Source organism: Pipistrellus kuhlii, unplaced genomic scaffold (assembly GCF_014108245.1).
Source record: "Pipistrellus kuhlii isolate mPipKuh1 unplaced genomic scaffold, mPipKuh1.p scaffold_m20_p_6, whole genome shotgun sequence".
NCBI classification, from domain to species: Eukaryota; Metazoa; Chordata; class Mammalia; order Chiroptera; family Vespertilionidae; genus Pipistrellus; species Pipistrellus kuhlii.
This window is the reverse complement of record NW_023425562.1, coordinates 5,693,183-5,706,784: the sequence shown is the minus strand read 5'-3', so window position 1 is coordinate 5,706,784 and position 13,602 is coordinate 5,693,183. Positions and strand designations below refer to the sequence as shown.

General features: G+C 47.8%; 1 protein-coding gene and 1 pseudogene across 3 annotated transcripts in view; both read right to left on the bottom strand.

Moving 5' to 3' along the window:
* ZHX3 (zinc fingers and homeoboxes 3) overlaps nt 1–13,602 on the bottom strand; it is a 90,704-nt gene that overhangs the window by 4,320 nt on the left and 72,782 nt on the right. The window contains exons 3-4 of one of the 3 annotated variants that reach the window (XM_036417883.2): nt 3,541–6,529; nt 3,176–3,178 (exon numbers count right to left, since the gene is read on the bottom strand). In XM_036417883.2, coding sequence (XP_036273776.1) covers nt 3,176–3,178; nt 3,541–6,385 — 2,848 coding nt within the window. In that variant the 5' untranslated portion in view covers nt 6,386–6,529. Of the gene's footprint in view, nt 1–1,183; nt 1,447–3,175; nt 3,179–3,528; nt 6,530–13,602 lie in introns of those variants that run through there. The other 2 variants (XM_036417888.2, XM_036417887.2) reach the window with 2 other exon arrangements.
* The window catches only part of LOC118707846, a 79,930-nt pseudogene continuing 72,765 nt past the window's right edge, over nt 6,438–13,602 (bottom strand).

Genomic DNA, 13,602 nt, shown 5'->3' with positions numbered 1-13,602 from the left:
TGTCTAACCCAGCACCAGTGTTTCTTGCCCACAACCCCTGCCCCCTCTCCGGGGTCTCCTCATGCTGCCCACCAGCCCGGACCAGGAGGCTGTGCCAGGAGGCCCAGTGCTTTGGGAGGCAGGTGGTGTCCAGGTGAGCGGGGCTGCAGGTGACCCTTCTTTTGCTCCACGCTCTGTACCTGCTGCGGGGTACAAGGGTTACCATTCAGTACAGCTTTGAAAGCAAGTTTCCCCACGTGCCAAAGGCATCTGTTCCTGTGACTTTTCTCAATAAAAAAACACACGATGTTTAGGCTAATGTAGCCAGAGGTCTTGTTCCCAAGTGTGAGATATAAATATAGACCTTTAACCCCATAAACCCTGCAAGCACCTGTGCAGTGATGCCCAGCACCTGTGGGCGAGTGCCCAGCACACCAGCCAGGCCCTTGGCATGGGGGCCAGGACGACTCTGGGTGTTCTGCCAGGAACCCCACATGCAGGTCACTATGCCGAAGGCCACCCCAGTTCTGATAATCCCATCCGTCCTCACCCTCACCCGGGCAGGTGTGGGGCTCTCCTCCCAGAGGGGAGCACAGGGGCTGGCAGAGAGGACGAGGGCTGTGAACAGGCGGTGGCCATGCACTATCGCTTCTGTTTTCCATTTCCCTCTCTAAGCATGTCTAGATATTTTTTTTAAATGCGGTCATATAGTCAGTACAATAGGCTTAATAGCAAATGTTTTTTTAGTTGATCTGGTAACTAAAAAGTAACGTCCACGATTCAGACTCCACAAACAAAGCAGAATGACTACGACAGCTCACGAGAGTGGCAATCACATAGCCCAGTCCTTTCTTAAGTGCAGGAACGGCAGGCTCTGCACCGGTTATCCCCCAGGCGTGAGCCCGAGGAGATCCTGCTGCTCCACCTAAGGGGGGGAGAGCACGCCCGAGGCGCCGCCTTCCTTGGGGAGCACAGAGGAGCCCGGCTCCACATGTGCTGTGTGCGCGTCACCCTGCCCGGCCTGGAAGGAGAGGGAAGGTGGCCAGCGATGTCCAGAGAGCAGACACAGGCCATTTTCAGAGATGATGAAGACAAAGCACTGCTGTGCTAACGAAGTGGCTATGTAACAATAAGTGCTTATGATCCGGTGTCTCATTACGTGTGCACAGGCGGACTATGTTAAAAACTGGATTCTGTGTCTATGACTATGGAATCTGAACTACTTTATCCACGGAAAGGCAAAGGACAGGTCCTACATTGGGAAACTGACGGGAACTCTGTCTCCCTCTTCTTGGTGACGCTGGCAGAGGTGGCAGGAGGGTCTGGGCTGTCTGAGGCTCCGGAGCTGGGCCCCGGGCCGGGATGGGAATGATGTGCGGCAGAGAGCTGGGTGGGGCCCTTCCACGTGGCAGGCGGCAGCCCCGACTGGCCAGTCCTTCACAGTCGTCGGTTCAGTTCAGTCCGTTTCTGAGGAGAAAGCACACGCCCGTCACCTCCATGTCAGCTGCCACGTGTGTAGCCCCCGTTTGGGGATGTAACTCCATAAGCAACGCCTTTCTGCCCGCCACTCCCCCTCTGCAGCGGAGGGAGTGTGAAGAAGGAGTGTGGGTAAAGGACGGGCTGCTGGCTAAATCTGGCGAGGGACCACTGCCCAACCCAGGCCTCGCAGCTGGTGCACCGTCTTCTCTGGGCCCGCTCCCCAGGCCGCTGCCTCGGGAGTCCTGTCCTAACCCCTCATCCTACCCGCTTCCTTCCGGCTCCCCAGAACACCCTGTTCTCTGTAACAGCAGCTGGGGCTGATTTCTGACAGGCATTTTACTGAGATTTCATTTCTAACTCCAACCCCCAGTCAAAGCCATGGCTGTTCAGAGGTCCGTCACTCCTGCTGCTTTCAGAGGCAGCCTGCCTGTGGCTGCTGCCAGGGCCGGAGAAGCAGGGCAGACAGACAGTCTTCCTGCACTGGTGTCTGCCTTGGAGAGGAGAGGATGATGCCACAGGTGCAGGGTCGCCCGCCGCTCCTGCTTTGTCCCACCCACGGCAGCAGCACATCACTGGCTGGTGGGTTAGTAGCTGAGGGGGGCAAATGCCCATTCATCCAATCCCAGATTGGCTTTCTTTAGGAGTGTGGTGAGATACACATAACAGAAATCTGCCATTTTGAGTGGCATTAAGTACAGTCACGCTGCTGTGTAACTACCACCCTGTTTCTAGCTGCCTGAGAACAGAATTTAGTGAAACTTTAATTTAAAAAAAGCAAAAGAAACAGCTGGTTCCAGTCCCAGCATCTCTGCTGTTTTGCTGGCGAAGCCAAAGCCCAGGTGGGCATTCCCCAGGGGCAAGTCCGTGCAGGGAGGAGGCCAAGGCGACCAGCCCTGTGAGGACAGACCTGTCTCTGGTGCCCATGACGCCCCTGGGAGGGCCTTGCTCATGGGGAGGGGCCTCTATGAGGAGACAGATACCTCAGGGGAAGGAGGGAGGAGAGGCCTTGGAAAATCAGCACCTGATAGTGATGGACAGTGTGATGTGTCCGTAGCTTCAAGAAACCTGTCTTAGTCCTAGCTGGCCAGCATGCTCAGTGGTTGAGCATCAACTATGAACCAGGAGGTCGAGGTTTGATTCCCAGTCAGGGCACATGCCCGGGTTGTGGGCTTAATCCCCAGTAGGGGGCTGTGCAGGAAGCAGCCAATCAATGATTCTCTCTCATCATTGATGTTTCCCTCCCTCCCTCCCTCTCCCTTCCTCTTTGAAATCAATAAAATATGTATTTTTAAAAGAAATCTGTCTTAAATAAAATACTCTTGCAGAATTTCCTGTCAAGTACTAATACATGACCCACCATTTGATTCCATATATGTCCAAGAGGGAATGATTTTCCATTACTTCCACATCAGGAACAATTAAAGAGCAAATTACAGGATTTTCATTATTAAAAAACTTAGACGTGTATCTAAGGATAATTAACAATTTTTAAAAATATATTTTTATTGATTTTGTGCAGAGAGGAAGGGAGAGAGATAGTTAGAAACATCAATGAGAGAGTCATCGATCAGCTGCCTCTTGCACACCCCCACTGGGGATATGCCTGCAACCAAGGTACATGTCCTTGACCGGAATCGAACCCGGGACGCTTCAGTCCCCAAGCTGACACTCTATCCATTGAGCCAAACCGGTCTCGGCTCTAAGGATAATTAAAGACTCTCTTTTTGTTTACCAATTTGAGTTGAATTTCCTCAAAAGCCCTATTGCTCTCTCCTACCCAGTAGTTTGGGTTCTGCCTGACCCTGGTGATGTTCTGACCTGTTCTCCTACTGCTGAAAAATGGCTGGAAAAGTGTGGACCTTATAGGCTCACTATGTGCCTGCCCTGCACCAGTTTTTAAGAAACATAAAATAAACAACTCTCCACCCCTGATCTTCTTATGCCAGTTACCCCAAAGCAGCCGGCAGCCTCTGAAACAACACACGTTCCCACGCAGTAAACCCAGTGCCCGCCCATGGGTGCCGCTCCCCACACCCAGGAGGACAGCCATGGCTCCTACGGGCTCCTTACCCAGCTGACGACCAGCCTGGGGACTTGGTATGTCACAGGGCTCCGAGCTGGCCTCAGGGGCACTGGGCTCCCACGACTCACTGTTTTCGGACACCTCTGAGCAGGTGTCGCCCAGCCCCTTGTGCACAGCTGCAGGCTCGCCGGGGCCCTGGTCCTCGCTGCCGGTGTCCGCCACGGCCCGGGTCTCCTCGCCCATTTTCTCCGCAAACCACTGCTTGACCTGCTGGGAGCTCATCTGGGTCTTCTCGCAGAGGCCCGGCAGGTCCTCCTCGTTCAGCGTCTTGTGCGTCACGTAGTAGTCCTGCAGCAGCTCCCGGTTGCCGGGGGTGATGACCAGCAGCCCTGGGGGGAAGTTGCCCCGCTTGTAGTCCTCGTACCACTTGAGCTGGCCGTTCTTGAGGGCGTACCTGCTGTCCCCGAACCAGCGCACCACCTCCGGCCGGGGCAGGCCTGTCTGCGCCATGATGGAGTCGTAGTCCTGGGTGCTGGGCCACTGCGTCTGCACGAAGAGCTGGCGCAGCAGGTGCCGCTGCTGGGCCGTCTTTTTGCAGCTCACCTTGCCGGGCGGCTGCAGGGCCGGCTTGGTGGACGGGTCGTCGTCAGGGTCGCAGGCGCCCAGCCCGGGCAGCTCGCCCTTGCCGTTGGCCTCGGTGACCCGCAGGTTCTTCAGGTTGATCTTGATGGGGCTGACTTTGCGCTCAAACAAGGTGTGGGTGCTGGGCACGTCTGGGGAGCCATTCTCCCCAGGGACCCTCAGGTCACCGGCCGCAGCCTCCGCTCCCCCCTCCTCCCCGGCGGCCTCCTCCTCCTGACAGGCGCTCCCATCGGCCCTGGCGGTCTCCTCGGTGCTCACCTTCCTCCGTCGCTCAGAGAACCAGCTGTCGATCTCCCTTCGGGTCATTTTGGTTTCGGTCCTCAGGCGGTCCAGCTCCTCGTCCAGAGGAAGCGGGTTTTGTGCAAAACTGCTCTCCAGGGCGCGGAGCTGCTCGGGGGCGCGCTCCTTGTATTTGGTTGGTGTGAAGTCAGGGGTCTGGTGCCAGGACTGTCGTTTGGCGGAAGGGTGGGTGGCCAGGATGGCTGCCGTGGGGATGCAGGTCACCTCGGGGGCCTTGGACACTGGGGCGAAGGGCACCTCTGGCACAGAGTCAATGAGGATGGAGCTGGGGTCCCCGGGCATCATGATGCGGGAGCCCTTCAGGTTCCGGCAGTGGTACCTCCGGTCACTGAACCACTTCCTCACCTCCCTGGTACTCAGGCCGGTCACTTTGGTCAGATGCTCGACTTCGCTCTGTCCCGGGAACTGGTTCCGACAGAAGCTGCCTTTCAGAGCTGACAGCTGTTCGTGAGATTTCTTGTTTTTGTAGATGCTGGCGTCAAGGAAGGCTTGGGAAGTGATGCTCGGGCACGCTGTGAGCAACGACTGAGCTGCATTGACCACCTTCACCGCTGACGCTGTGTTGGAACACACGGTGTTAATGGGCGCCACCGCTGGCTGCTTGGGGATGGACGTCACTGCCAGAGGGAGAGACGCGCTTGGTGCCTGCAACCCATTGGCCAGCAGCGGCTGAGTGACCAGAAGGCCCCCCGCCGCTCCCTCTGGCTGCCCCACAACATGGCCCGGGAGGGCGGCCTGGATGAGATGCTGGACGTTGCCAGCGTTGGCCACCAGAGGAGTATTCAGAACGGTGATTGTGGGCTGCGGGACGGACTGGATGACCGTGTTGAACATCTTTTTCCGGGCATCCTCGATCTCCTCGGGGGACCAGCTGATGCCTTGTTTCAGCCGCTGGGCTGTGAACCAGATCTTGAGCTGCTCCTCTGGATACTTGGTAACCACGGTCAAGTAGCAGAGCTCGGCTTTGGTTGGGTAGGGGAACTTGTGGAAAGAGTTCTTCAGGAAGCTGTTGGAGTCCATGGCTGCATTGTACGTTGGAATGCTGCTCAAGGGGATCATCACTTTGGGGAGGGACTTGGAGGTGGGCAGTGGCTGGTGGGGGTGGGGGTGGGGGTGGGCATGTGCCGGGGGCTGCTGCTGGAGAGAGAGGAACTGTGCTATCCCCGCCGGCAGAACCGGCACCGTCCCCAGCAGGGGCCCGTTGGTCGTGTGGGGAGGCTTGGCCGGGTTGGTGGGTGCCTGGCTGACGGGAACCGCCCCATTGACAGAGGACTGGTCCGCTTCCTTCGCGTCTGCCTCCCCAGCTGGCGGGTTCGGTAAGGTGTCACCGGCAGGTTGACTGGGGGCGTTTTCCTTGAGCGTATGGATTTTTTTGGCTTCAGCTTTGCCTTTCATTATCTTCATGATTGGAGTTTTGGTGATGATGATTTCGGCTTGTCCATCGGTCCCGTCGGCGCTGGGCTCGCCCAGCGCGTCAGGAGCACTGCTGCTCTCAGGGACGCTCTGCTCCACGATCACATGATTGTCTGGCTTGGCCACATTCCACCGAAAGCTGGCTTCCCCCAGGTGGCACTTGGCATTGTGCAGAGAAAGCGCCTCAGGAGTTTTTGCCAGAAAGCTGCACTCATTGCATACAAAGGTCGGGTCTATATTAAAGTCTGTGTGCTCGGAGTTCATGTGTCCCACAAACTGGGTAATGTCCTGGGATCTGAAATCACAGTATTTACAAGAATACAAATAGCCATCCACAGTGCTCGGATGCCCGTTGGCCAGCGCAGCGCTGTCGGTGCTGCTGGAGGCCTGGGCGACCTCGCTGCTGGGGGCAGGCGCCTCTGGGGGCAGGTCCGGCGGGGGGCCTTCGGGCAGAGCCTCCGCGGGCTGGGCCTCTGCACCGGCTTCCGGCAGCACCACGGTCTTCACGGGGATCATGCACGGGGTGGTGGATTTCCGCTTGCTGGCCATGGCGAAGCCGCTCCGGGTGATGGCTTGGGGGCAGCTTGTCCTGTCAAAGGCCTCACAGTGCAAGTTCCAGCTGCTGCATGAGGGCCAGAGGGTTTCCAAAGGCAGCTTTTTCAGTTTGCAGAAAGCAAGTTTTCCCTATTAAACCTGAGGAGGAAGAAAAAAACATGATTAAGATCTCCGAAGCTCTGCTGTGTTTCTCCGATGCTCGGACACACTCCGTTGCTTGGCTTCTATCGCTTCTGCCACTTGGGGACAGCCGGCAGGAAGTTCCGCAGCAGCTTGGATGTCAACTTGGAGTCAGGAGCCCCCCAAATGCTGACAATACCGTGCCCTGAAGAATGACCTGGAGATGTTCCCATCCCACTTGACAGACTTCAGACATGTGTTTCTGTTTTGTATTTCCCTCTGCCTCCATGCGTTAAGTAACTCAGATTCAAAAACAAAAACGACAACAATGAACTAATCCTCTCTTGAACCTCCAAATTCATTCTGACCACGTCTGAGTGAGAACAAAAGATCCTAGTGTAGTTCTTGTTTAAATGTTTGGGCCAAGCAGGGCTTTCTTTTCATAGCCTTCCCACATATGAGAACAAGATGACGCCTTTGCCTCGCCCAAGCCAGGCCAAGGCCAAGTCAGCGGGCGGGGGTGCTGGAGCCGGGCCTGCTCCGTGCCCTTTCCCTGCCTGCCGCCCTGTCACACACCCTCCAGGCTGCAGGAGAGGGAGCACCTCACCATTGCCGCCCTGTCACACACCCTCCAGGCTGCAGGAGAGGGAGCACCTCACCATTACTGCTGTACCCCAGACCACTGCGGAGCCAAAGGCCACAGGGTCAGGGGGTCCACAGACCCAGTCTGCGCCCCCCAGCTGCACATGCTCTCTCTGGCGCAGCCATTTACAGTGTGGCCTCACCTTGGTGCACAAACTGCACATAACATTGTATTGTGCTGATTTCATTTTTATTTCTTTCAGTGCCTTCCTTAAAAATACAAACTCTTAAATCTTTGATCCATTTGAAATTTATTTCAAAAGCTGGGTGACTGATTTATTTACATGTAAATAGTTATTATAACTTTTTTTTTAAAGTCTCATGAGGACATGCTTTTATTGATTTTAGAGAGAGAAGAAAGGAGAAGGAAAGACAGAGAAACATCGATGTGAGAGTGAAACATCAATTAGTTGCCTGGGTATGTGCCCTGACCTTTTAGTGTACAGAATGAAGCTCCAACTAACTGAGCCACACTGGCCAGGGCCACTGCAATCATTCTTTCCTGAAATGAGAAAGCGCTTCTGTGATTCCTATCATTAACATAATATCACGATAATCATCATCATCTTTCTTTTAGCAAATGATAATATTAGTAATGATTAAAATAATTTTAATACCAAAATAATGTTATCATTAGTGTTTGGATTTTATATAAAAGTGTAAAGAAACGTAAAATATCTCTATTCATATTCTGAGTGAATAAACACAGCAAACTTTTTCTGTTTGTAAGTCTAATGCTAATTATCATAATAAAAAATAATTACCATTAAAAAATAGTTAGTGTGGGAAGGATAAACATACACCTAGGATCTAATCTCCTGTCACCATTTCCCGACCAATTTGAAATATCATGAACATATCTTCTATACTCAATTTTTAATTGTAAAAATAAAATATCAGTATTAAATAAAATTTAAGAAAATAAAACCACCTGTAATTTTGTATATTCTTCCATCTAATGCAAATATTTCACACATTTTTTATTGCAAATATTTCACACAAATTGTCTTTAGAGAGAGTGGAAGGGAAAAGGAAAGACAGAGAGAAACATTGGTTGGTTGCCTCCGGCATGGTCCCTGAACAGGGCCAGAGATCAAGCCCGCAACTGAGGTATCGGTATGTGTCCTTGACTGGAATTGAACCCAGGACCTTCAGTCCACAGGCCAAGGCTCTATCCACTGAGTAAAACCAGCTAGGGCTCACACATATTTTTAATCATCTTGGGCACATTGTTTTTTTTCCCACTGAACATGACATCATAAACATTTTCATTAAATAAGCTTCATAATTATAACATTCAATAGCTGCTTAATAATGTACCACTATAGACTTAATTCATACTCCTCTGCTATTGAACATCCCTTGCTCACAAGTGACAGTGAAATGACCTCTGGATATATAGAATGTATTATTCCACTAAATGATTTCTTAAGGATGAGTTCACAGAAATGGGCTTACCAGCTCAGTGAGTATCAACATTTCTGAATTCCTCTATATATTATTGACTAACATTTTCAATCATGTGCTTTATAATTCCAAATCAGGAAACTAAGAACAACACATTTATGTTTCCAGTGAGCAACTCATATTTTAGGGTAAATAACTGAAGACATCAAATAGAATATTTGAAAGCACAAGAGATGTAATAAAAAGCAGATAAATTAGTCTTAAAATTAAAAACTTTTAGGCCTCCAAGGTCAGCATCAAGAAAGAGAAAGACAACTTGCAAAATCAGAGAAAATATTTGCAAATCATGTATCTGATAAGGGACTTGTATCCAGAATAAAGAACTCTGACAACTCAACAATAAAAAACAAAATACCCAATTAAAAAATAGGTAAAGGATTTGAAAGACATTTCTCTAAAAAATATAAAAAAATGGCCAGTAAATACTTTAAAAAGTGCTCAACAGTGATGACTGGTGGAGCTCAGAGCTCCATGGCCATCCAGGCAGCAGTGGAGCAGCCCAGATCTAGATATCACAATGAGATATCACTTCATACCCTTAGGATGGCAAAAAAATCCTAAACAAATCCTATCTTATAAAGAGGAAATATGCTAATTGATCCTCACACCATCCCAAAGATGGCAGCGCCCACAGCCAATAAGGAGGGAATATGCTAATTGACTGCCCTGTCCTCAAAGATGGCTGTACTCACAGCCAATAAGGGGGGAACATGCTAATTGACTGCCCTGCCCTCAAAGATGACGACACACTGTCCCCTAAGCCCCACTGGAGCAGCAGGCACACAGCAAGGCCGGGCCCACCCTACATGCCTGCCTCCAGAGTCCCCAGTCCTCTCAGCCTCCAGCAGCCCAGGGCCGGCTCAAAGGCGCAGGCAAGCCTTGGATGGCAGCTGCCCAGCCGCCCAGAGCCTGACCAAGGTGCAGACAAGCCTCAGATGGTGGCTGCTCAGGTGACCAGGGCCAGCTGAGGCTTGCGCTGCCGGCAGTGGCAGCAACAGAGGTGTGCATCACCTTCCCGATTGCTGGGTCACCTCCTGGCCCTGAGGGACAGGAGGGCTTAGGGAACCCCTCCAGCGCATGAATTTTCATACACCAGGCCTCTAGTAAATAAATAACAGAAAATATCAAGAGTTGTGGAAGATGTAGAAAAATTGGAACCCTTGTCATTGTTGATGGAAATGTAACATTGTATTGCTTCTAAAGAAAACAGTATGGCCTTTGCACTCTGATGTTTAGTTTCTTTGACATAAAGTTTTTAAGTTTGATTTAGTCCCACTTGTTTATTTTTGTGGGGGTTTTTTTGTTGTTGTTAAATCCAATAAATCATTGAGAAACCAATGTCATGAAGCCTTTGCCCTGTTTTTTTTTTTGTTGTTGTTCTTTTAGCAGTTTTATAGTTCCAAGTCTTATGTTTAGGTCAGTGATTTTTAAATGGTGTACCATGGCACACTGGTGTGCAGTACTTGACTATTTAGTCAGGGGCACTGATCTCTTTTCTTAGATTGTCACACACACACAAAAAAAAATGCCAACACAACAATAGTCAACTGGAGTGAATGAATCAATATTATACCTATTTTTGTGTGAGACAAAACGTATATTTCTGTTAGTGCCACATAATTTTAGTAATTAGTTTACATGTGCCATGAGATAAAAAAGGTTGAAAATCACTAGTTTAGGTCTTTGAGTTAATTTTTGTATATGGTGTAAGGTAACGGTCCAACCTCATTCTTTTGTATGTGGATATACAGTTTTCCAGCACTATTTATTGAAGCTACTGTGTTTTCTCCTTTGTGTAGCCTTGGCAGCCTTGTTGAAGATCATTTGACTATATATGAAAGAATGCATTGGACTCAATTCTGTTTCATTTGTCTATGGAAATCTTTATGCCAGGGTCATACAGGTTTTTTTTTGTTTTTTTGTTTTTTTTTTAATATATACTTTTTTATTTCAGAGAAGAAGGGAGTGGGACAGAAATATTAATGCTGAGAGAGAATCATTGACTGGCTGCTACTGGGAATCAAGCCTGCAATCAAGGCATGTGCCCTGACTGGGAATTGAACCATGATCTCCTGGTTCCTACAGTGACACTCAACCAATGAGCCACACCAGCCAGGTGTGTGTCATATAGTTTTTATCACTGTACTTTTGTAATACAAGGTTGGCAAAAGTAGGTTTACAGTTATGAGTTATGAGTAAGGACTGCTTTGGCCCTCACAGCCCCAGCTTCGTCCAGAAGTTCGTCCGGAAGGATGTCCGGAAGGTCATTCAGCTGTCTCATCTAATTAGCATACATGTTTTTATTATTATAGATTCCTTTTTAAACATCACTGAAGATGAATGAAAGTTAAAATGGTTGATCATAGATCAGCAGCAAAATACAAACTAACAATTCAAATTATAAATAAAATTCTGTTTAAGATATTTAACGGATTCTCCAAATATAAGAATTAAGCTGAAAGGAAACAAATTTGTGGGCTTTTCTTTTAAACAAATATAGGTATTTTTCCTTTGATTCTTTAAGCTTTAATTAAAAACATTTCCCTCTAGCAGAAGTTTTCAATTCCTTTCATTGTCATGGTATTATAAATTACAGGATCAAAAATGCTTAATTTTCTTGCTATTCCGCCCTCATGTTATTCCCCACCCCTACTCAACATATAATTTTAATATTTTGGATAATAAAAGACAATTTAGAAATTAAAGTCTAATTGACCACTTGCAATAATTGTTTTTTTCTATACTGTCTTAATAAATGTTTAAATCCAAACAAGTTTTCTTCACAATAGGTTGATAATCACAAGTTATATGTGAAAATCTGATTACTCTGACCTTTTTTCAAGTGTTTAAAAAACACACCAAACTACCTGTTAGACCCCTGAGTGAAATCCCAAAGAAGACAATGATGCTTTTAACTCTGTTCTAAACAGAGCTAAGTGCACAAATTTCCAACATCACTTAAAACAAAAAAAAAGATGTAAACATCTACAAAGGTTAAGGTAAAAGCAATTTGGTTTGTCAACAGTAACTGCAGATGACAATGTTATTGTAAAGTCATACTTTATCAACATCCTTCAAACTAATCAGGAGGTGCTGGGCGTGGAGCCGAACAGAATCAATAGCTACAGCAGTTTTCAATCCTGTGGAATTGCATGTGTCAGTAGGCAAGTTATTAAAAAATTTTCTTTTTATTCTTTCTAAGCATTCTGGATGTTATTCATTTCCCACTTCTGAGTCATTTGACTGGAGGCACAATTGTAGGGGAACAGGATGGAAGATGTCAGAGCAGTATAAGCACATTCCTGAAAGGATGGGAGTGAATCTGTGCAGGTCCTGGAGTTCTGCCATTCCTTAAACTCATTTAGATTACAGTGTGTAACCATAATTTTTGACCCTTTAGGCCCCTCTGTCAAATACAAGTCATACTGCATGAGCTGATTAGCTTTGTTGATTTGGAGAAGCTGGTTCCCTCCTCTACAGAGGCAGGGTCCTAGTTCAACAAGCCTCCATTTGTTTTTCCCATACTAGCTAATGCAGCAAACATTTCCAAGCCTCTGATGTTTCTCAGTCAACATGTTTGGGTGGCAAAGGGTAGTGTAAGGTGATATCATAAGCAATTTCTCCCAGGAACCATTTAAAACTTTTGCGTTGTGATCTTCTTGAAACTTTTCAGCTCAGAGACATCCCCATATGCTAACACCTTTTGATACAGGATGACTAGCACAGCAGTAGTCTTTATACTCATTCCACCAAACCTCTACAACTCTAACATAATTCTTCAGAGTTGCAGAAGACCTAACGTAAGTGAGCAGAGGATTCCCTTGCCAGCCTTCAAGATGGTAAATATGCCCCACATAAGAACAAAGGACAAACAGTAATTTGCCACCACACTGCTATATTTTGTATGAGATCTCAAAGTTTTCTTACCTCAAATATGGGGGCCTAGGTCATAAATATGTGGTTCAGTTTTTGTCTCATTCTCTTATCTTGAAGGGTCAGAGGCACCTATTTCCAGAGCATACTCCAATCCCATGCTCCTAGGCACACCCAGCTTCATCATCACCCCTTGGGGTATAATTTCATGTGTTACCATTTATGATATCTGTAATCAGCACAGTATAAATGGTTCTGTCCTTAGAAATGGGATCTGCAAGTGGTGCATAACAGTTAACTAGGTATATTAAAACCTGTCCAACTTAGCCTTCTGGGGACCAATACTTCATTCTTGATTTAAACCTTCTCTTCTCTGATTTCAAAATATCTTTAATAAGTCAGACCACAGATTAGCATAGTCATTTAGTTTTTCTTTAAAACATTTTCTTTTTAAATGTTTATTGATTTTTAAAGAGAGAAACGGAGATGGAGAAAAACAGAAATGTAAGCCCTGGCTGGTATTTCTCAGTGATTAGAGCATTGGCCCGCATACTGAGGGGTTGTGGATTTGATTCCCAGTCAAGGGCACTTATCTGCATTGCAGGTTCAATCCCCAGGCCCCATCTGGGCACATGTGAGAGGCAACCAATTGATGTGTCTTTCTCACATCAATGTTTCTCTCTCTTTCTCTTCCTCCCTTCAACTCTCTCTAAAAAATTAATGGAGAGAATATCCTAGGGTGAGGACTAACAAGAAAACAAAGCAAAATAGAAAAAAAACAAAAAAAACAAAAAAAAACACAAGAAACCCGACCAGCCACCTCCTGCACATCCCCTACCGGGGATTGAGCCCACAACCCAGGCATGTGCCCTGAGGGGGATCTAACCTGCAACTCCCTGGTGCATGACCAACTGAGCCACACCAGCCAGGGCCAACTACTTCTTTTAAATGTTTTTTTTTAATTGCTTAAATAATCGAATTAACACAATTTCTGTTAAATATTTTCTCAGAGACGTTTTATTTTTTTTTTTTTATTTTTTTTTTTTTATTTTTTTTTTTTAAATATATTTTTATTGATTTTGTACAGAGAGGAAGGGAGAGAGATAGAG